Genomic DNA, 24,632 nt, shown 5'->3' on the forward strand with positions numbered 1-24,632 from the left:
TTTTTCCCCATTTGAAACATTTATGGGGTCCATAAAAAAACACCAAGGCTTCCACCATTAGGACTGAAGGCTTAAGTGGCAATGTAATAAATCATTTGGAATAAAAGACACATCCAAACATGGCGAGCCTCTGATAGTGCAAAACTCAGCAAGCATGAATATTTAGTAACTTCTGGAAATAACAGAATGCTCCCCTCTTTCAACTCATCAACAATGAATGCACCTCTGATTGGTTGGGATCTAATTACCTGTACTGTAAAATGATGGCTCTAGTGTGAGAGCGAGTGTGGAGTGTGAATGTGAGCAATGTGATATCTGTCTCGTACAACCAGCTCTCACAGTCTCACATCAGAATTAGACATTCATCCATATTTCTCAAAGGTCAAATTCCGAAGTTGTTGCAAACGTCAAATATCAAAGCGCGTAAGGTTAAGTTTAGGCATTAACCCCGAAATCTTAAGTTTGGCATTAACCCTGAATGATTAAGATAAGGGTTCAGGTTTGGGATAGGCTTAAAACAAAAATCTCAAAAACAACTTTCTATCGCTCGATTTGAAATGGCAACCTTTGGAATCAGATGTCTGGCTAATCAGGGACAGAGGCAGATGCTTACACCCATCTACCATCCCCATCCCCAACGCCCTGGCAAAACCCAAACCTACTTGCAGGTAACAGTTGCCCTTAGTGGCGTGTTGCCCTGAGTGGTCGGTTTCCACATCATCTCCCGACGTCCTCAGCCATGGATGGACGTCGAATATTGACTTGTATCACAGGTGACCTGGCTGTATTCATTTCACTTTGTTTGAGCAATGTGCCAAGTGGCATAAAGCTAAGATGACACCTTTATGCAGAGAGTAGTACTGTCATGTATTGTCATGTTATGTCTTGTTCCTGTTCTTTCTCTTCACTTCGTTTCCCCCTGCTGGTCGTATTAGGTTACCTTCTCTCCCTTTCCTTCCCCCAGCTGTTCCTCATCTCCTCTAACTACCTCGTTTACTCTCTCCCACCTGTTCCCTTTTTCCCTCTGATTAGGTCTCTATTTCTCTCTCTGTTTCTGCTTCTGTCTTTGTCAGATTCTCGTTTGCTTCACCCTTGTCCCGTCCTGACGTAATCTGCCTCTTCATCAGATGCTACGTGTGATCAGGTACCTCTGTCCTATACAACCCGCGCCTACCCGGAGAGACCAGCAGTCTGTTGCCGCTAACCCTGCTATTCTCCTCTGCTGCTAGAAGGGGACTCTCCTGTAAAGATCAGAGGACTTTATGATTTATTTGTCGCCCTCTCTGCGGGTTGTCTATTTTGTCAACCGATACATCTGAAGAGGATTTATGTCTTCCCTGTGTTTGGACATTAAAAGACTCTGTTTCTGTTAAACCGCTTTTGGGTCCTCACTCACCTGCATAACAGAAGAATCTGACCAAGAATGGACCCAGCGACTTCGGATCCTCTACACTCAGCCGTCGAGATCCAGGGAGCGATGCTAGGCAGACACGAGCAGGAATTGTCTGCTGCTCGACATGCCGTTGAGACCCTGGCCGCCCAAGTCTCCGACCTCTCGAAACATATTCACCATCTCCGCCTCGATCCACCGGCTACTTCCAGGGCTTCCGAGTGTCCGGGCCCAGAATTAATAACCCGCCGTGTTACTCTGGGAGCCCACTGAATGCCGCTCGTTCCTCACCCAGTGTGATATTGTGTTTTCTCTCCAGCCCAACACGTACTCCAGGGGCACAGCTCGTATCGCCTACGTCATATCTCTCCTTACTGGACGGGCTCGTGAGTGGGGCACGGCAATCTGGGAGGCGAGGGCTGAGTGTACTAACCAGTATCAGAACTTTAAGGAGGAGATGATACGGGTTTTTGATCGTTCTGTTTTTGGGAAGAAGCTTCCAGGGCCCTGTCTTCCCTATGTCAAGGTAATCGATCCATAACTGATTACTCTATAGAGTTTCGCACTCTTGCTGCCTCCAGTGACTGGAACGAGCCGGCTTTGCTCGCTCGTTTTCTGGAGGGTCTCCGCGCGGAGGTAAAGGATGAGATTCTCTCCCGGGAGGTTCCTTCCAGCGTGGATTCCTTGATTGAACTCGCTATTCGCATAGAACGACGGGTTGATCTTCGTCACCGAGCTCGTGGAAGGGAGCTCGCGTTATCCGTTGCCCCCCTCTCCGCATCACTACCATCTTCCTCCACTGGCTCAGGTGCTGAGCCTATGCAGCTGGGGGGTATTCGCATCTCGACTAAGGAGAGGGAACGGAGAATCACCAACCGCCTCTGTCTCTATTGCGGTTCCGCTGGTCATTTTGTCATTTCATGTCCAGTAAAAGCCAGAGCTCATCAGTAAGCGGAGGGCTACTGGTGAGCGCTACTACTCAGGTCTCTCCTTCAAGATCTCCTTCAAGATTTTTCGTTCACCTTTTACACATGTTGTTTTGGGCCATCCCTGGCTAGTGTGTCATAATCCTTCTATTAATTGGTCTAGTAATTCTATCCTCTCCTCGAACGTCTCTTGTCATGTGAAGTGTTTAATGTCTGCTATCCCTCCTGTTTCCTCTGTCTCTTCTTCACAGGAGGAGCCTGGTGATTTGACAGGGGTGCCGGAGGAATATCACGATCTGCGCACGGTGTTCAGTCGGTCCAGGGCCACCTCCCTTCCTCCTCACCGGTCGTATGATTGTAGCATTGATCTCCTTCCGGGAACCACTCCCCCCCGGGGTAGACTATACTCTCTGTCGGCTCCCGAACGTAAGGCTCTCGAAGATTATTTGTCTGTAGCTCTCGACGCCGGTACCGTAGTCCCTTCCTCCTCTCCCGCCGGAGCGGGGTTTTTTTTTTGTTAAGAAAAAGAACGGGACCCTGCGCCCCTGCGTGGATTTTCGAGGGCTGAATGACATAACGGTTAAGAATCGTTATCCGCTTCCCCTTATGTCTTCAGCCTTCGAGATCCTGCAGGGAGCCAGGTTTTTCACTAAGTTGGACCTTCGTAACGCTTACCATCTCGTGCGCATCAGGGAGGGGACGAGTGGAAAACGGCGTTTAACACTCCGTTAGGGCACTTTGAATACCGGGTTCTGCCGTTCGGCCTCGCTAACGCTCAGCTGTCTTTCAGGCATTAGTGAATGATGTACTGAGAGACATGCTGAACATCTTTGTTTTCGTTTACCTTGACGATATCCTGATTTTTTCACCGTCACTCCAGATTCATGTTCAGCACGTTCGACGTGTCCTCCAGCGCCTTTTAGAGAATTGTCTTTATGTGAAGGCTGAGAAGTGCTCTTTTCATGCCTCCTCCGTCACATTTCTCGGTTCTGTTATTTCCGCTGAAGGCATTAAGATGGATCCCGCTAAGGTCCTAGCTGTCAGCGATTGGCCCGTCCCTAAGTCACGTGTCGAGCTGCAGCGCTTTCTCGGCTTCAGCGAATTTCTATCGTCGTTTCATCCGTAATTTCGGTCAGGTGGCAGCTCCTCTCACAGCCCTTACTTCTGTCAAGACGTGCTTTAAGTGGTCCGTTTCTGCCCAGGGAGCTTTTGATCTCCTCAAGAAGCGTTTTACATCCGCACCTATCCTTGTTACACCTGACGTCTCTAGACAGTTCATTGTCGAGGTTGACGCGTCAGAGGTGGGCGTGGGAGCCATTCTTTCCCAGCGCTCCCATTCTGACGACAAGGTCCACCCTTGCGCGTATTTTTCTCATCGCCTGTTGCCGTCGGAACGTAACTATGATGTGGGAAACCGCGAACTGCTCGCCATCCGCTTAGCCCTAGGCGAATGGCGACAGTGGTTGGAGGGGGCGACCGTTCCTTTTGTCGTTTGGACTGACCATAGGAACCTTGAGTACATCCGTTCTGCCAAACAACTTAATGCGCGTCAGGCTCGTTGGGCGCTGTTTTTCGCTCGTTTCGAGTTCGTTATTTCTTATCGTCCAGGCTCTAAGAACACCAAGCCTGATGCTTTATCCCGTCTCTTCAGTTCTTCAGTAGCCTCCACCGACCCCGAGGGGATTCTCCCTGAGGGGCGTGTTGTCGGGTTGACTGTCTGGGGAATTGAGAGGCAGGTAAAGCAAGCACTCACTCACACTCCGTCGCCGCGCGCTTGTCCTAGGAACCTTCTTTTCGTTCCCGTTCCTACTCGTCTGGCCGTTCTTCAGTGGGCTCACTCTGCCAAGTTAGCCGGCCACCCCGGCGTTCGGGGTACACTTGCTTCTATTCGCCAGCGTTTTTGGTGGCCCACTCAGGAGCGTGACACGCGTCGTTTCGTGGCTGCTTGTTCGGACTGCGCGCAGACTAAGTCTGGTAACTCCCCTCCTGCCGGCCGTCTCAGACTGCTTTCCATTCCCTCTCGACCGTGGTCTCACATCGCCTTAGACTTTATTACCGGACTGCCTTCGTCAGCGGGGAAGACTGTTATTCTAACGGTTGTCGATACTTTCTCTAAGGCGGCTCATTTTATTCCCCTCGCTAAGCTTCCTTCTGCTAAAGAGACGGCACAAATCATCATTGAGAATGTTTTCAGAATTCATGGCCTTCCGTCAGACGCCGTTTCGGACAGGGGTCCGCAATTCACGTCTCAATTTTGGAGGGAGTTTTGCCGTTTGATTGGGGCTTCCGTCAGTCTCTCTTCCGGTTTTCACCCCCAGTCTAACGGTCAAGCAGAACGGGCCAATCAGACTATTGGTCGCATCTTACGCAGTCTTTCTTTTCGTAACCCTGCGTCTTGGGCAGAACAGCTCCCCTGGGCAGAATACACTCACAACTCGCTTCCTTCGTCTGCGACCGGGCTATCTCCTTTTCAGAGTAGCCTCGGGTACCAGCCTCCTCTGTTCTCGTCCCAGCTCGCCGAGTCCAGCGTCCCCTCCGCTCAGGCTTTTGTCCAACGTTGTGAGCGCACCTGGAAGAGGGTCAGGTCTGCACTTTGCCGTTATAGGGCGCAGACTGTGAGAGCCGCTAATAATCGTAGGACTAAGAGTCCTAGATATTGTCGCGGTCACAGAGTATGGCTCTCCACTCAAAACCTTCCCCTTAAGACAGCTTCTCGCAAGTTGACCCCGCGGTTCATTGGTCCGTTCCGTATTTCTCAGGTCATTAATCCTGTCGCAGTGCGACTTCTTCTTCCGCGACATCTTCGTCACGTCCACCCGGTCTTCCATGTCTCCTGTGTTAAGCCCTTTCTTCGCGCCCCCGTTCGTCTCCCCCCCCCATCCTTGTCGAGGGCGCACCTATCTACAGGGTCCGTAAGATTTTGGACATGCGTCCTCGGGGCCGTGGTCATCAGTACCTAGTGGATTGGGAGGGGTACGCCCCTGAGGAAAGGAGTTGGGTTCCATCTCGGGACGTGCTGGACCGTTCACTGATCGATGATTTCCTCCGTTGCCGCCAGGTTTCCTCCTCGAGTGCGCCAGGAGGCGGGGACTCTCCTGTAAAGATCAGAGGACTTTATGATTTATTTGTCGCCCTCTCTGCGGGTTGTCTATTTTGTCAACCGATACATCTGAAGAGGATTTATGTCTTCCCTGTGTTTGGACATTAAAAGACTCTGTTTCTGTTAAACCGCTTTTGGGTCCTCACTCACCTGCATAACAAGTACAGGTGCACTTTAATGGAGAAGCGTGTTGGGGTGTTAGGGTGTTGGGGTGTTGGGGTGATGGGGTGTTGGGGTGTTGGGGAGTTGGGGTGTTGGGGTTTTGGGGAGTTGGGGAGCGATGGAATATCATAATCCATACACAAATATGGACCACAAGAAGAACCAATGCAATTATGCATTTCTATTCCCAGTACATTTGCATACATCTTCCAAAGCACCATGAAGAAAACGTTTGGGTGACATCAGCACCTGGCAAAGTCTACTTTTTGAAATCCTTTAAATAAATGTCATTTCACAGTGTCTAAAACAGTCAAGTTTGACATCAGGCAATTACTCTCTCGATGAATCGTTGTGTGTGTGTTCATAAGAGAGAGTGACAGACAGACAAACCCAGGAACCAGGCCCACAAAGCCAGTCTTCTCTTGGCACCTGGTAGCGCTTCTATCTCTGACTGTCTGTTTGTATCTCCTTTGCAGATGGAAGTGGATGCAGATGAGAAGCGCCATCGAACACGCTCTAAAGGTATCCGAGGTGTGTCTGCACTCTCCTCAACTCACTGAGGGTGCTACTCAGGGGGACCTTACCCCAACACACACACACACACGCACGCACACACACACACACACACACACACACACACACACACACACACACACACACACACACACACACACACACACACACACACACACACACACACACACACACACACGCACACACACGCACGCACACATGCACACGCACACATACACACACACAGCTCTCTTATCACACATTCCAAACTATACTTCTCAGTACTGAGCTCTTCTCCTCCCACTGTCTCTCACCTCACCAGCCCTCCAATACCAGACATTATCCAGGCAGTCTATCCAGCCTAATATATCATGTTATTGTGCCTGCCTACATTGAATTTATTGTTTTTAACCCTGATGAAAGCATGATTTCATGATATAGTGATCACTCTTTTCCTTTCGCTTCCCCTCACTTTATTTTCTCCCCATCCCTCTCTCCCATCTCTCTCCCCTCTCTATCTCCTCTCTCTCCCCCATCCCTCTCTCTCCTCTCTCTCTCTGCTTATCCCTCTCTCCCATCCCTCTCTCTCCTCTCTCTCTGCCTATCCTTCTCTCCAATCCCTTTCTCCCCTTTCTCTCTGCCGATCTCTCTCTCCCATCTCTCTCTCTCCCCTCTCTCTGCCGATCCCTTTCTGCCTTCCCTCTCTCCCCTCTCTCTGCTTATCCCTCTCTTCCATTCCTCTCTCCCCTTTCTCTCTGCCGATCCCTCTCTCCCATCTCTCTCTCTCCCCTCTCTCTGCCGATCCCTCTCTCCCATCTCTCTCTCTCCCCTCTCTCTGCCGATCCCTTTCTGCCTTCCCTCTCTCCCCTCTCTCTGCTTATCCCTCTCTTCCATCCCTCTCTCCCCTTTCTCTCTGCCGATCCCTCTCTCCCATCTCTCTCTCTCCCCTCTCTCTGCCGATCCCTCTCTCCCATCTCTCTCTCTCCCCTCTCTCTGCCGATCCCTCTCTCCCATCTCTCTCTCTCCCCTCTCTCTGCCGATCCCTCTCTCCCATCTCTCTCTCTCCCCTCTCTCTGCGTATCCCTCTCTTCCATCCCTCTCTCCCCTCTCTCTGCCCATCCCTCTCTCCCATCTCTCTCTCTCCCCTCTCTCTGCTTATCCCTCTCTCCCATCTCTCTCTCTCCCCTCTCTCTGCTTATCCCTCTCTTCCATCCCTCTCTCCCCTCTCTCTGCCGATCCCTCTCTCCCATCTCTCTCTCTCCCCTCTCTCTGCTTATCCCTCTCTTCCATCCCTCTCTCCCCTCTCTCTGCCGATCACTCTCTCCCATCTCTCTCTCTCCCCTCTCTCTGCTTATCACTCTCTTCCATCCCTCTATCCCCTCTCTCTGCTTATCACTCTCTTCCATCCCTCTCTCCCATCTCTCTCTCTCCCTCTCTCTGCCGATCCCTTTCTCCCATCTCTCTCTCTCCCTCTCTCTGCTTATCCCTCTCTCCCATCTCTCTCTCTCCCCTTTCTCTCTGCCGATCCCTCTCTCCCATCTCTCTCTCTCCCCTCTCTCTGCTTATCACTCTCTTCCATCCCTCTTTCTCCCATCCCTTTCTCCCATCCCCTCTCTCTCTGCTTATCCCTCTCTTCCATTCCTCTCTCCCCTTTCTCTCTGCCGATCCCTCTCTCCCATCTCTCTCTCTCCCCTCTCTCTGCCGATCCCTTTCTCCCTTCCCTCTCTCCCCTCTCTCTGCTTATCCCTCTCTCCCCTCTCTCTGCCGATCCCTTTCTCCCTTCCCTCTCTCCCCTCTCTCTGCTGATCCCTCTCTTCCATCCCTCTCTCCCCTTTCTCTCTGCCGATCCCTCTCTCCCATCTCTCTCTCTCCCCTCTCTCTGCTTATCACTCTCTTCCATCCCTCTATCCCCTCTCTCTGCTTATCCCTCTCTTCCATCCCTCTCTTCCATCCCTCTCTCCCCTCTCTCTGCTTATCCCTCTCTTCCATCCCTCTCTTCCATCCCTCTCTTCCATCCCTCTCTTCCATCCCTCTCTCCCCTCTCTCTGCTTATCCCTCTCTTCCATCCCTCTCTTCCATCCCTCTCTTCCATCCCTCTCTCCCCTCTCTCTGCTTATCCCTCTCTTCCATCCCTCTCTCCCCTTTCTCTCTGCCGATCCCTCTCTCCCATCTCTCTCTCCCCTCTCTCTGCCATCCCTCTCTCCCATCCCTCTCTTCCCTCTCTCTGCCATCCCTCTCTCCCCTCTCTCTCCCCCCTCTCTCTGCCCATCCCTCTCTCCTATCCCTCTCTCCATTCCCTCTCTCCCCTCTCTCTCTGCCTATCCCTCTCTCCCATCCCTCTCTCCTCTCTCTCTGCCGATCCCTCTCTCCCCATCCCTCTCTCCCCATCCCTCTCTCCCATCCCTCTCTCTGCCTGTATTTCTCAGTGCCTGTGGAACCAGCGATACCAGAGCTGTTCAGGTCAGTATTTCTGTTCACCTGCCTTTCCGGCTTCCCCCTTGTGTGTGAGTGAAAGAGGGAGAGATAGGGAGGGAAAGAGAGAGAGAGGGAGTGGGGGAGAGGCTGAGAGATGGAAGGCCACTAGGGCTGATAATGGATGTGGAGCACTCCCAGGCTCTCAGTGTGTAGTGAGAGATGAGCACTAAAATCACCTCTTCAGACAGGAGCGATGCCATTTACTCAGCATGCCTCTTGCTTCTGCTTTCTCTCTTTTCTTCTCATCTCTTTCTTTCTCTCCCTTAGTCACTCCCGTGTCACTCACGTCTCTGTCATAATGACTCTTTCTCTATCTCTCCTCTGTTCTGTCTCGTATCTAATTTCTCTCTATTTTTCTATCTATTCTGACAAACCCTATCAACAGTAAATAATGAGCAAATCTAACTTATTTAGAACCACTATAACTGCAATCTTTATCCTGGCTGTTCAAATGTTAAATCCTGTCAATACAGTGGCTGTAAGATGATCCTGAATTGACCCTTGCAGTGTGTTGTCCCACTCTCTGCTAAGTTGATTAAATGGCATGTGCTACACCATGAAACCAATTGATGGATCTCCCTGAATCTCCCTGAATCTCCCTGTATCTCCCTGAATCTCCCTGTATCGATGGACAACCCTACTTTGGTGTTCAGTTATCCACTAAGAGTTGTCTTGTGTACGTCTTGTATTTGGCCGTTTAAACCTGGTTCAAATATACTTTTATAAGAGGAGAATTTCAGAACAGCATCATATTCATAATCTCATATATACAGCACACACTCTTAGAAAAAATGTGCTATCTTTAACCTCAAAGGATTCTTTGGCTGTCCCGATAGGAGAACCTTTTGAAGAACCCTTTTTGGTTCCAGAAAGAACCCCTTCCACAGAGGGTTATAAATGGAACCCAAAAGGGTACTACCTGGATCCAAAAATGGTTATCCTATGGGGACATCAGAATAATTGTTTTGGAACCCTTTTTCTAAGAGTGTAGAGTATATAGGCCTATAGCCATGTTTTTGATATAGTACTCTCAGATGTCCTCTACTTACTTTTATCCTTGGATATTATTTTGTCCTTCACAGGCTAGGAGAAGGTTTCTTCAGAGATAACATTCTGGGCCCACCTATATCAATAAAGAATATCCCACCTGGCCACCTACAGTATAGCTCTTTCAGATAGTGTGGCTACCCCATCTATACTCTCTCTCTCTCTCTCTCTCTCTCTCTCTCTCTCTCTCTCTCTCCATGGGCTCCATCTCCCTATCTGCTTTCTCCACCGCTGCCTGCAGATATAAATTAATCAGCAGATGGATGGTCAGCCTATCTCCAGGCCAAAGCATCCATAATGCCAATAATGCTGCTCGATGGCGTCGCTCCTCAGAGAGCTGATAGTCGTCAGGACAAATACGTTTGATTTTGCGTGGTGGGTCTTGCTGGTCTGGGCAGATATGCCACTGTGATATTGTAAAGGGTTTTCTCCCATGCTGCCCAGCAGGAAATGCACACTTGCAGTGTATTAAGGCTTCTAAACTTTGTAATTTCCATTTTAAAATGTCCATCTTGATTTGCCCTAGAAAATAATTCCATAAATTATAATCCACATATCCTGTTGCTGCTGGATTATGTTCCTGCTGTAGCAAACTGGCTCAAATAAAGATCCTACATCTGTAGGTGGAGCAGTAAGACCAGACTGAAGTGTGAAGTACCATAAGAGGGCTCTACTTTTTTTATTTTACTAGGCAAGTCAGTAAAGAACACATTCTTATTTTCAATGACGGCCTAGGAACAGTGGGTTAACTGCCTGTTCAGGGGCAGAACGACAGATTTTGTACCTTGTCAGCTCGGGGATTTGAACTTACAACCTTTTGGTTACTAGTCCAATGCTCTAACCACTAGGCTACCCTGCCGCCCCGGCTCTAACCACTAGGCTACCCTGTGTCTACTGTACATGTAGTGTTGGAGTAAAATAGGAGTGCATTGTTTCTAAGGTAAAGTTAGAGAGATGATACGATTGCAAAGGGGAGCAAAATCCAATAAAATCCAAGTGTGAAGTAGAAAACAGAAATTGAACTGAATATGTGTAGATCGATAGATGGAAAAGAGAAGAGTGGAGAACGGTGAGTTGTGTGCATACTCAGTGATGGAAAAAGAGAAGGGTGGAGAACGGTGAGTTGTGTGCATACCTCAGTGATGGAAAAAGAGAAGGTTGGAGAACGGTGAGTTGTGTGTATACTCCGTGATGGAAAAAGAGGAGGCTGGAGAATGGTGAGTTGTGTGCATACTCAGTGATGGAAAAAGAGAAGGGTGGAGAACGGTGAGTTGTGTGCATACTCCGTGATGGAAAAAGAGAAAAGTGGAGAACGGTGAGTTGTGTGCATACTCAGTGATGGAAAAAGAGAAGGGTGGAGAACGGTGAGTTGTGTGCATACTCAGTGATGGAAAAAGAGAAGAGTAGAGAACGGTGAGTTGTGTGCATACTCAGTGATGGAAAAAGAGAAGGGTGGAGAACGGTGAGTTGTGTGCATACTCAGTGATGGAAAAAGAGAAGAGTGGAGAACGGTGAGTTGTGTGCATACTCAGTGATGGAAAAAGAGAAGGGTGGAGAACGGTGAGTTGTGTGCATACTCAGTGATGGAAAAGAGAAGGGTGGAGAATGGTGAGTTGTGTTCATACTCAGTGATTGAAAAAGAGATGGGTGGAGAACGGTGAGTTGTGTGCATACTCAGTGATGGAAAAAGAGATGGGTGGAGAACGGTGAATTGTGTGCATACTCAGTGATGGAAAAAGAGAAGAGTGGAGAATGGTGAGTTGTGTGCATACTCAGTGATGGAAAAAGAGAAGGGTGGAGAACGGTGAGTTGTGTGCATACTCAGTGATGGAAAAAGAGAAGGGTGGAGAACGGTGAGTTGTGTGCATACTCCGTGATGGAAAAAGAGAAAAGTGGAGAACGGTGAGTTGTGTGCATACTCAGTGATGGAAAAAGAGAAGGGTGGAGAACTGTGAGTTGTGTGCATACTCAGTGATGGAAAAAGAGAAAAGTGGAGAACGGTGAGTTGTGTGCATACTCAGTGATGGAAAAAGAGATGGGTGGAAAACGGTGAATTGTGTGCATACTCAGTGATGGAAAAAGAGAAGGGTGGAGAACGGTGAGTTGTGTGCATACTCAGTGATGGAAAAAGAGAAGGGTGGAGAACGGTGAGTTGTGTGCATACTCAGTGATGGAAAAAGAGAAGGGTGGAGAATGGTGAGTTGTGTGCATACTCAGTGATGGAAAAAGAGAAGGGTGGAGAACGGTGAGTTGTGTGCATACTCAGTGGGTGTTTTTGTGTCTTCTCAGCTGTCCTACAGAAGGCTGTGATGGGAGTGGACACGTCAGCGGCAAATATGCAAGACATCGAAGGTAAAGCGGTCTCCCTTTTGTCCTATTTCAGTTATGGATTATCCATTTTCTCCACTTTTCACTAATGATTTTCCAAAAAATAAAACTGGAATATCCTTTATTGAAACAAATTCCGATAGCCTACCATGGTCATTTTCACAGCTCTGTTTGATGGACAGGTTAAAGCACAAATATTTATTCTCATCCCTTTGTCATTTGCATATTTACAGTGGGATATGCTAATCATATTTTATATTGTATAAGCTCTCCATAAATCTCCTTATAAACAGGCACTCAAAATGGAAGGATCTCTCTCTCTCCTGTTTAAAATACATGCCTGTGTTCTATTTCTTCTCCTTTGTTCTAAAAATACCAGGATCATTGTGAACTAATCCCATTTCCCCATTCGGACAAGGAGTGGGATGCTGCCTTGCATAACTGGAAGCTTTGGGCTTCTACTAATTATGGCTTGGTAGAATCCCCCCATTTCAGATGAAGGCTGTGACTTTCCTATGAATATGTTTATGTATACATGTACAGTATGCTACTGTAACTAGCTTGTGGTTGTCATACTTTTATGTATACATGTATGCCAGTGGTCACCTACCGGTCGATTGAGTTCGACTGGTCAATCTTTAAGACATTCCTAGACGATAACCACACATTTCTGTAGAAAATCCAAAGATAAAGGCTTGCTCTTTATTCGTGTTGTGCTGTAGGCGGTAGGTGCACTTGATTCAGAAGCCCTGCACACCTGGCAGGCAAAGTGTTCCCATTTTGGACCATTTAATTTGTCTGAAAAGACAAACTCCGCCTACTCAGCAGACAGGTAGCTCTGTGGCTAAATCGAGTGCGCCCACTGCGCTGGCCAATCGGATAACTCAAATCACTGTGCCTACAGCTTCCACTACCCTGGCCACAGAAAAGTTTGATAGGAGCCTACATGAGATTTCATAATTTAAAAAACCATGACCAGAGCCAGTCTGTCAAAGAATACAGTGAAGAGCTGCTGTTTCTATGAGTGAGTTCATGTTTAAGTTATTATTCAGCACTTTTTAACACTATTACAAAACATAAAATGCCCTTCGCCCTACTTCCACTAGTGCTGCAGCTGCAATGACTGAGTAGCCATGTGTATCGATAGTCCAACTATTATTAGCAGCTCGTCGTGTCTATTTTAATATTGAGGAATATTTCACTTTCTCTACGAACACCAGGAATTTGTGCCTGAGGCAGATGAGGTGCAACTCCAGTATGGTCATCAGGTGGAAGACGGTGTCCTCTCTCTCTGGTCAGTCTCACCAGAGGAAAGGAGAGAGCAGGTAGAAGACTGTGTCCTCTCTCTCTGGTCAGTCTCACCAGAGGAAAGGAGAGAGCAGGTAGAAGACTGTGTCCTCTCTCTCTGGTCAGTCTCACCAGAGGAAAGGAGAGAGCAGGGACCGTGAGAGGCTGACCTTCTGCTGTAATCTACCTCCCCTGAGACTAATGCCGCGTTCAAAACAACTGGGAACTTGGAAATCTCTGACTTCAGTGCGTTCAAGACAACTAGGAAAAAAACGATATCCGACTGGAAAATCAATTTGAGTGGTCATCCAACTCGGAATTCCAAGTCAGAAACTTATTTGACCTAGTTTTTTTTTCAGAGTGCCCAGTTGTCTTGGAAGCATGACCACCAGATTAGTGGCGGTAGGTGCCGTTTAAGATGAAGGAAGACGATAAAAAAAAATTGTGAGCTTGGCCTTATTTCTATTACAGCACATTGAATGACTGTCATTCATATTCCATTCACCCAGCTCAATGTAACAAGGATAGGTTGAGGCTACTACATGATACTAACATTTTCCCTATACCCATCATGAGGGGGCTAAAACCTAGCCTATGAATAAAATAAAACGTAGGTGCATATATGTAACTGATCTCGGGTGTAATCATTAGTCCAACAGTTGCAAACGCAAGTTTCTATTGGACAACTTCAAGTATGTTTATCCCCATTTCATTCCGTTTGCTTCCGTTTAAGAAACATTTTTCAACCGAATCGGTGGAATGAATGCACCCACACGCAAACACAGTTCACTTTCATTATAGCCACATACAAACAGCATGATTCCTGTGATCGTTGGATAATTCCTTCTTGCATCTATGCGCTCGCCTCCTCTCACCTTTTCCCTTCACTTGTGGACTTCAGTGTACAACACATCAGCTGCCAGGCAAAAAATACTTTCCAAGCCAAACCTTCATATCATACAATTGAACTGCTACACACAGCCTACATCGTTGTCACCATATTAATGTCACAGTCAACATAGCCACAAGAACTAATGCCACGATCATAAAGTATAGTGTACAGTCAGCAGCAAGCAGTTTAGCAGTTACACTGGCGGCCCCTGGTGGCAATTTAATTAATAAAACTACAAGTTTACCTTGACTTGGAAGAGATCCAATGTTGGATAGCTATAGCCAGCAAGCTAACTTAGCATCCCTCTCTGTTTGGGCCGGGTGTTTTAGTAGGCTAAACTAGCTAGCTGCATTCACTAGCTAAGTAAGTGAACGTTTAAAAAAAAAAGTTCATCTCAGCCTATGCCTCCCTCCAGTCCCTCGACTTCTTGGCACTGATGGAAACATGGATCACCACAGACAACACCGCTACTCCTACTGCTCTTTCTTCGTCCGCCCACGTGTTCTCGCACACCCCGAGAGCTTCTGGTCAGCGGGGTGGTGGCACCGGGATCCTCATCTCTCCCAAGTGGTCATTCTCTCTTTCTCCCCTTACCCATCTGTCTATCGCCTCCTTTGAATTCCATGCTGTCACAGTTACCAGCCCTTTCAAGCTTAACATCCTTATCATTTATCGCCCTCCAGGTTCCCTCGGAGAGTTCATCAATGAGCTTGATGCCTTGATAAGCTCCTTTCCTGAGGACGGCTCACCTCTCACAGTTCTGGGCGACTTTAACCTCCCCACGTCTACCTTTGACTCATTCCTCTCTGCCTCCTTCTTTCCACTCCTCTCCTCTTTTGACCTCACCCTCTCACCTTCCCCCTACTCACAAGGCAGGCAATACGCTCGACCTCATCTTTACTAGATGCTGTTCTTCCACTAACCTCATTGCAACTCCCCTCCAAGTCTCCGACCACTACCTTGTATCCTTTTCCCTCTCGCTCTCATCCAACACTTCCCACACTGCCCCTACTCGGATGGTATCGCGCCGTCCCAACCTTCGCTCTCTCTCCCCCGCTACTCTCTCCTCTTCCATCCTATCATCTCTTCCCTCTGCTCAAACCTTCTCCAACCTATCTCCTGATTCTGCCTCCTCAACCCTCCTCTCCTCCCTTTCTGCATCCTTTGACTCTCTATGTCCCCTATCCTCCAGGCCGGCTCGGTCCTCCCCTCCCGCTCCGTGGCTCGACGACTCATTGCGAGCTCACAGAACAGGGCTCCGGGCAGCCGAGCGGAAATGGAGGAAAACTCGCCTCCCTGCGGACCTGGCATCCTTTCACTCCCTCCTCTCTACATTTTCCTCCTCTGTCTCTGCTGCTAAAGCCACTTTCTACCACTCTAAATTCCAAGCATCTGCCTCTAACCCTAGGAAGCTCTTTGCCACCTTCTCCTCCCTCCTGAATCCTCCTCCCCCTCCCCCCTCCTCCCTCTCTGCAGATGACTTCGTCAACCATTTTGAAAAGAAGGTCGACGACATCCGATCCTCGTTTGCTAAGTCAAACGACACCGCTGGTTCTGCTCACACTGCCCTACCCTGTGCTCTGACCTCTTTCTCCCTCTCTCTCCAGATGACATCTCGCGTCTTGTGACGGCCGGCCGCCCAACAACCTGCCCGCTTGACCCTATCCCCTCCTCTCTTCTCCAGACCATTTCCGTTGACCTTCTCCCTTACCTCACCTCGCTCATCAACTCATCCCTGACCGCTGGCTACGTCCCTCCCGTCTTCAAGAGAGCGAGAGTTGCACCCCTTCTGAAAAAACCTACACTCGATCCCTCCGATGTCAACAACTACAGACCAGTATCCCTTCTTTCTTTTCTCTCCAAAACTCTTGAACGTGCCGTCCTTGGCCAGCTCTCCCGCTATCTCTCTCAGAATGACCTTCTTGATCCAAATCAGTCAGGTTTCAAGACTAGTCATTCAACTGAGACTGCTCTTCTCTGTATCACGGAGGCACTCCGCACTGCTAAAGCTAACTCTCTCTCCTCTGCTCTCATCCTTCTAGACCTATCGGCTGCCTTCGATACTGTGAACCATCAGATCCTCCTCTCCACCCTCTCCGAGTTGGGCATCTCCGGCGCGGCCCATGCTTGGTTGCGTCCTACCTGACAGGTCGCTCCTACCAGGTGGCGTGGCGAGAATCTGTCTCCTCACCACGCGCTCTCACCACTGGTGTCCCCCAGGGCTCTGTTCTAGGCCCTCTCCTATTCTCGCTATACACCAAGTCACTTGGCTCTGTCATAACCTCACATGGTCTCTCCTATCATTGCTATGCAGACGACACACAATTAATCTTCTCCTTTCCCCCTCTGATGACCAGGTGGCGAATCGCATCTCTGCATGTCTGGCAGACATATCAGTGTGGATGACGGATCACCACCTCAAGCTGAACCTCGGCAAGACGGAGCTGCTCTTCCTCCCGGGAAGGACTGCCCGTTCCATGATCTCGCCATCACGGTTGACAACTCCATCGTGTCCTCCTCCCAGAGCGCTAAGAACCTTGGCGTGATCCTGGACAACACCCTGTCGTTCTCAACTAACATCAAGGCGGTGGCCCGTTCCTGTAGGTTCATGCTCTACAACATCCGCAGAGTACGACCCTGCCTCACACAGGAAGCGGCGCAGGTCCTAATCCAGGCACTTGTCATCTCCCGTCTGGATTACTGCAACTCGCTGTTGGCTGGGCTCCCTGCCTGTGCCATTAAACCCCTACAACTCATCCAGAACGCCGCAGCCCGTCTGGTGTTCAACCTTCCCAAGTTCTCTCACGTCACCCCGCTCTTCCGCTCTCTCCACTGGCTTCCAGTTGAAGCTCGCATCCGCTACAAGACCATGGTGCTTGCCTACGGAGCTGTGAGGGGAACGGCACCTCAGTACCTCCAGGCTCTGATCAGGCCCTACACCCAAACAAGGGCACTGCGTTCATCCACCTCTGGCCTGCTCGCCTCCCTACCACTGAGGAAGTACAGTTCCCGCTCAGCCCAGTCAAAACTGTTCGCTGCTCTGGCCCCCCAATGGTGGAACAAACTCCCTCACGACGCCAGGACAGCGGAGTCAATCACCACCTTCCGGAGACACCTGAAACCCCACCTCTTTAAGGAATACCTAGGATAGGATAAAGTAATCCTTCTCACCCCCCTTAAAATATTTAGATGCACTATTGTAAAGTGGCTGTTCCACTGGATGTCATAAGGTGAAAGCACCAATTTGTAAGTCGCTCTGGATAAGAGCGTCTGCTAAATGACTTAAATGTAAATGTAAATATAGCCAGCTCTCTCTTGTTTCTCCTTCATTTCTGAAGAAATGAATTTGAACTATTGTCTTTCTCTCTCTTTGAGTCAACTACTCACCACATTTTATGCACTGCAGAGCTAGCTAGCTGTAGTTTATGCTTTCAGTACTAGATTCATTCTCTGATAATATGATTGTGTGGACACCATGTCATTTCATGCTGCAAGAGCTCTGATGGATTTGAGGATGTCGCGGAAGTTGTCATAATTACTGTGTAAGTCTATGGAAGGGGGTAAGAACCATGAGCCTCCTAGGTTTTGTATTGAAGTCAATGTACCCAGAGGAGGATGGAAACTAGCTGTCCTCCGGCTACACCATGGTGTTATCCTACAGAATGCTGTGGAGGCTAATGTTGACCTTCATTGCAAAACTGTGTGTTTTAATCAATTATTTGGTAACGTGAATATATTTGAAATAGTTTTATCTAAAAATGATAACTTTTTGAATTTCACTATATGATTTTTTATAATGAAATTCCTGACAAGGATGGTCCTCCCCTTCCTCTGAGGAGGAACCTCCACTGCCAGATGCATCAGTTAAGTAAAATATTAAAGCAAATTGTTTCCTAATTATTTCCATTTATGCTGATCTATTTTGTTATCAAAGTTTGATTTTTGAAAAATAATATGGTCTGAGAATAACATTATTGACAATGCAAGGCATATAGCCAATATGCTGTGAAACATTTATTAGGCCTACTGAACAAATGTAATTCCTACAGAACTGTTTTTATAAGGTTAATATAAAAATGTTAAGCAATTTTTAAAAAAAAAATTTATCTGCGTGTTTTGGTGTTTTGGTGACCACCAATGTATGCTAACTAGCTTGTGGTTGTCCTACGTTGGTACCGTATCATGACAAACACTATGCTTATGGATCAATAGGATATTACCACAGACTCCATCAGAATGATCACATCAACAGAAGGTTTGTTAGACTAAATGTGCATTTCTAGCTTATTAAATACAGGCAGAGTAGTTCTCTCCTCTTCGGCTGAAATGTTCAAAACAATTGAGGAAGGTGTAAACCTTAGTTAAGCTTGATAAAACTATGCAGTATTATGTTGGTGTGTATTTATCAGCTTTCCCTGGGGAATTGTTGTTCCCTGCACATGTGGACAGTTTTGGATGTGCGTACTGTTCTTTTGAACTTTCTTTACTAGCTACCTCTTCTAACTCCGTCCATGTTGAGACACAGGTTTCCTCTGTCTTCTGGTTAGTGAAATGAGAGGGCCGTTGTTTTAGAGCAAGCTTTAATCGTCGGTGTCAGAGCTAAAGCATGGCCATGCAGGAAATGATCCAGTTAATGAAACATTTTAATTATTCAACATCATTGTGGAATGTGATGACCGTGTCAGTGAATCCCCAACTTAACTATTCGCAAGTCACACACACACACACACACACACACACACACACACACACACACACACACACACACACACACACACACACACACTAAGATTTCCCAGAGAAATCTCCTACACTGGTCACGTGCCAGGCTTTCAATTGTGTGTGAAAGAGAGGAATCCGTCTGTTATAATTACTTGCCCTTGTATGGATGGGTTCATTACTCAAACCCCCCCAGAGGCTGGCAACCCGCTGGCTTAGGCCTGGCAGCCATCTTGGAAGTCACTGTATAGTTGATAGACAGCAGCAATCTGTACCATATTGATCTTTATATCAGCACAGAGAGAGTGAGAGAGAGAGGCGGTGGAGTTTGGAGAACGCAGCATAGCCGTGCGGTATTTTTCCATCTCTCTTTTCTCTCTCTCTCTTTCTCTTTCTTTCTTTCTTTCTCTCTCACAAACAAAGAAAAGACAGACTCCTCCTCTCATTGTGACGTGTCTATCCCACCAGCCAGTGCTTTGCTCAACGGATAATTCAAGATAAATAAATCAAACAATCCATCAGCACACCTGGCTAAGACTGCCTTCCTCAAACACTCTCTCTCTCTCTCTCTCTCTCTCTATCTCTCTCTCTCTCTCTCGCTCTCCGCCCATCTTCCTTAATCTCCATCTTCCTTCTCCCTCACTCTCCTCTTTTTCTCTTCTCTCTCTCTGTCCCCCATCTCCCCCACTCTTATCCCCTCTCCCTTTCTCTCATTCTCTCTCACGTTCGTCAATCTCCGGCAGCTAATTTCTCCTTCAGATGGTGCCGCACTCATTTGCATTCTTATCAAAGTGTTCTGACTATCCGACAGAAGCTCTAAGAAGGTGGGATCATTAATATGTTAATTAGTCCCTTTCTCCGCTCTCTGCACAGGCGTGCCAGCGATATCCTCTCTCCTCTTGTTACGCTCACAGCAATTCACACAGCCTTTGAATGCGTGCTGCAGACTCAGAAATGCCATAATATAAGACTGTTCACACACCCTGGCAGATGGTTCCATGCAGTCCCAATAAACCATGGTCTCTGTCTGTCTGTAGCCTGTTTATACGAAATGACTGGGCTTCAATGGATCTCTATGTTATATAACTGCAGGGTCAGGAGTTTATTCATGGAGCTGACCAAGTGTAATAATGTCATTCCAACAGACGTATCTTTGGTTAGAGGGTAATGGGGTGGGAATGTTGGATGGCAATAATAACAGGTCCATGGCAGGATAGTTTGGCCAGCCATTTTAGATTAGTCAACTCTCATCATGTCTCAACACTGATAGATTATTGGCCTGCTGGTGTAATTAAGACAACAGAAATACAGATTCTCTCATGCCTGGTGTGGCTCACACTTAGTGTGACTAAACATCACTAGACAATGTTCTTTTAGACAAAGCATTAATAGCTGATGCTGTTAACATGGCATTCAGGGATTTGATGAAAGTCCCTTAGCTGCTAAAAAAATTAATTAAAATGGTATTTTTCCTCCTATTTTGTATAAAAAATGTATGTTAGTTACAGTTTATTTTTCTCTGAGAGCATGCATTGGATTTTTGGGGGCAATTCATCACGCATTAATTATCTGTGAAGAAACCGGCAGTAGTTTTCATGGCATGAACCTGCCAAAGCATCAGGGCAGGGCAGTAGATCCCGCCCACTCAGGCCATACTTAATAATGACTCTCGCTTTGAACCCATTTAATGGCTGGAAGGTTGAGTGACAGATAGTGTCTATGGTGTCGGGGGTGGACACGCCCTTCTGGGACACGGCTGGAAATACAGAGCAGTGGCAGCTAAATTACACATTAGGAAGGACCTCTAACTCAGAGGGAGGGAGGGAGGGATAATGAATAAAGAATGGATGTTAGACGAGAAGCAGTGGTTGAACCGCGTGGGTCCACAGAGCACAGAGATGATGTGAGCATGAGTAACACACACACACACACACACACACACACAGCTTTCATGCAGATGAGAGCCAGCATGAAACCATGAGATACAAAGAGTCCTAATCATACAGTGTAAGCATTTTATCATGTTGTTTTTACCTATCAATCATAACCAATCATTCACTAATACACATACAGCTGAAGTCGGAAGTTTACATACACCTTAGCCAAATACATTTAAACTCAGTTTTTCACAATTCCTGACAATTCCTGAGAAAACTCCCTGATTTAGGTCAGTTAGGATCACCACTTTATTTTAAGAATGTGAATTGTCAGAATAATGGAAGAGAGAATAATTTATTTCAGCATTTATTTATTTCATCACATTCCCAGTGGGTCAGAAGTTTACATACACTCAATTAGTATTTGGTAGCATTGCCTTGAAATTGTTTAACTTGGGTCAAACGTTTCGGGTAGCCTTCCACAAGCTTCCCACAATACGTTGGGTGAATTTAGGCCCATTCCTCCTGACAGAGCTGGTGTAACTGAGTCAGGTTTGTAGGCCTCCTTGCTCGCACAAGCTTTTCTATGGGATTGAGGTCAGGGCTTTGTGATGTCCACTCCAATACCTTGACTTTGTTGTCCTTAAGCCATTTTGCCACAACTTTGGAAGTATGCTTGGGGTCATTGTCCATTTGGAAGACCCATTTGCGACCAAGCTTTAACTTCCTGACTGATGTCTTGAGATGTTGCTTCAATACATCCACATAATTTTATTTCCTCATGATGCAATCTATTTTGTGAAGTGCACCAGTCCCTCCTGCAGCAAAGCACCCCCACAACATGATGCTACCACCCCCGTGCATCACGGTCAAGATGGTGTTCTTGGTGTGTGTTCTTGCTTGCAAGCCTCTCCCTTTTTCTTCCAAACATAACGATGTTCATTATGGCCAAACAGTTCTATTTTTGTTTCATCAGACCAGAGGACATTTCTCCAAAAAGTATGATCTTTGTCCCCATGTGCAGTTGCAAACCGTTGTCTGGCTTTTTTATGGCGGTTTTGGAGCAGTGGCTTCTTCCTTGCTGAGCGGCTTTTCAGATAATATCGATATAGGACTCGTTTTACTGTGGATATAGATACTTTTGTACCTGTTTCCTCCAGCATCTTCACAAGATCCTTTGCTGTTGTTCTGGGATTTGATTTCCTTCCTGAGTGGCATGACGGCTGCATGGTCCCATGATGTTTATACTTGCGTACTATTTGTTTGTACAGATGAACGTGGTACCTTCAGGCATTTGGAAATTGCTCCCAAGGATGAACCAGACTTGTGGAGGTCTACAATTTTCTTTCTGAGGACATGGCTGATTTCTTTTTATTTTCCCATGATGTCAAGCAAAGAGGCACTGAGTTTGAAGGTAGGCCTTGAAATACATCTACAGGTACACCTCCAATTGACTCAAATGATGTCATTTAGCCTATCAGAGGTTTCTAACGCCATGACATCATTTTCTGGAATTTTCCAAGCTGTTTAAAGGCACAGTCAACTTAGTGTATATAAACTTCTGACCCACTGGAATTATGATACAGTGAATTATAAGTGAAATAATCTGTCTGTAAACAATTGTTGGAAAAATTAGATGTCCAAACTGACTTTCCAAAACTATGGTTTGCTAACAAGAAATTTGTGAAGTGGTGTGAAAACGAGTTTTAATGACTCCAACCTAAGTGTATGTAAACTTCCCACTTCACTGTATGTAGAACATTTCTGCAAATACTGTCAATTTAATCACCTCTGCACACACCTAGTAATAAACAGAAAGACAAAAAACATTCCATACACATGCAGACACAAACACACACACACACACACACACACACACACACACACACACACACACACACACACACACACACACACACACACACACACACACACACACACACACACACACACATACATACGCGCGCGCACACTCACACTCACACATCGAGTGCCTGTCTGCCTCTCTGATTCGGAGAGCCTCCAATAACAGGCGAGAGAGCCCTAGAGTGAGAGAGATCCCACAGCTCAGACCCTTCACATGAGAGGAGAGTGGCTAGAACTGTGTGTCTCTACCAAGACACACATGCACACACATAGCCTTCTTCATAGTCTAGAGCAGCAAACCTCCCTGAGTAGCCACTCAAACCCAACAATTTCATCAGCAAGGACATGGCTGAAATACAATCGACATGGTGCTGATTTCACACCACTGTGTCTCTATCCTGGAGCAGCCAGGGTACCAGTATAACCCGTGTAACTGAACATCTTCTAACAATCTGCTTCTCATACCTACTCCTTCACTCTGATAGGAGAGAGGGGATGGAGAGATCATCTGTAAACCTGTTTCAGGTCCCTGTGGAGTCATTAAGTCAGATAAATGCTCTCAGTTCAGCCCAGGCTGTTTTTCAGCCCCTCTAAAAAGGGGTGAAGGAAGGAGAAGCTATAAAGCCCAATTAGTGAGTGGAAGGAGAGAGTAATGGCTGTGTGACTGGCCACAGGCGTCCCCACTCTGTGACACCTCACAGGCTATACACCTGGGTTACCTAACTGGAGGCCCATGGGTGATTTTATTTTGCCCCCCAAGTTTTCTGAAAACACCAGAAAATTATTGTTGGACATAAAAAAAAAGCATTAATAGCTGATGCTGTTAACATGGCATACAGGGATTTGATGAAAGTCCCTTAACTGCTAAAAAAATAAATTATAATGCTATTTTTCCTCCTGTTTTGAAAAAAAAAACATACGTTAGTTACAGTTTATTTTTCTCTGAGAGCATGCATTGAATTTTGGGGGGCAATTCATCACGCATTAATTATCTGTGAAGAAACCGCCAGCAAATCAGCTCCTAGTGATTTTAAATGAGTAAATCAGTTCCAAAGTATTCCCACGCATAGAAAGATATATGTGACCAGGGAATATGGCGCCTGAGGGGTTGGCTGCTGTTTTATTGGCTCTTAACCAACCGTGCTATTTTGTTTGTTCCTTTGCATTGTTCGTAACTTCTTTTGCTGCTACATAGTGTTGCTGTTACCGTCTCTTATGACCGAAAAGAGCTTCCGGACATCAGAACAGTGACTACTCACCTCGAAATGGACTTACAGTTTTTTTTTAATGAGTCAGATGGGAAGGATATACTCCAAAATCCTGAACAGGCCCTCATCCCCGTCATTCGTTGGGGAAGGAAACTGAGATTTAGCGGTAAGAGATCAGGGTGCCTTGTGAGGATCAGGCGACGAGTGGCTAATCTGCCTTTGCCCTCCGTTCTGCTAGCTAACATTCAATCGCTGAAAAATAAATGGGACGAACTGAAAGCACGTATTTCCTACCAACGGAACATTAAAAACTGTAATATCTTATGTTTCACCGAGTCGTGGCTGAACAATGCCATTAATAACATACAGCTGGGTGGGTTCTACACTCTATCGGCAGGATAGAACAGCCTCTGGTAAGACATGGGGCGGGGGCCTATGAACATTTGTAAACAACAGCTGATGGACGATATCTAAGGAAGTCTCAAGGTTTTGCTCGCCTGAGGTCGAGTATCTCATGATAATCTGTATACCACACTATCTACCGAGAGAGTTTTCATCTGTATTTTTCGTAGCTGATGCTGGCACTAAAACCGCACTCAATGAGCTGTATACCGTCATAAACAAACATGAAAATTCTCATCCAGAGGTGGCGCTCCTAGTGGCCAGGGACTTTGATGCAGGGAAACTTAAATCAGTTTTACCTCATTAAGTATGTTAAATGTGCAACCAGAGGGAAATAAACTCTAGACCACCTTTTCTCCACACATAGAGAAGCATACAAAGCTCTCCCTCATCCTTCATTTGGCAAATCTGACCATAATTCTGTCCTTCTGATTTCTGCT

General features: G+C 47.0%; 1 protein-coding gene across 1 annotated transcript in view; it reads left to right on the plus strand.

Moving 5' to 3' along the window:
* LOC115146352 (myelin transcription factor 1-like protein) overlaps positions 1-24,632 on the plus strand; it is a 94,466-nt gene that overhangs the window by 1,857 nt on the left and 67,977 nt on the right. The window contains exons 2-4 of the mRNA XM_065004273.1: positions 6,055-6,100; positions 8,518-8,551; positions 11,903-11,965. Of these exons, the coding sequence (XP_064860345.1) occupies positions 6,055-6,100; positions 8,518-8,551; positions 11,903-11,965 (143 nt within the window). The remainder of the gene's footprint in view (positions 1-6,054; positions 6,101-8,517; positions 8,552-11,902; positions 11,966-24,632) is intronic.

Source organism: Oncorhynchus nerka, linkage group LG18, assembly GCF_034236695.1.
Source record: "Oncorhynchus nerka isolate Pitt River linkage group LG18, Oner_Uvic_2.0, whole genome shotgun sequence".
Lineage (NCBI taxonomy): Eukaryota > Metazoa > Chordata > Actinopteri > Salmoniformes > Salmonidae > Oncorhynchus > Oncorhynchus nerka.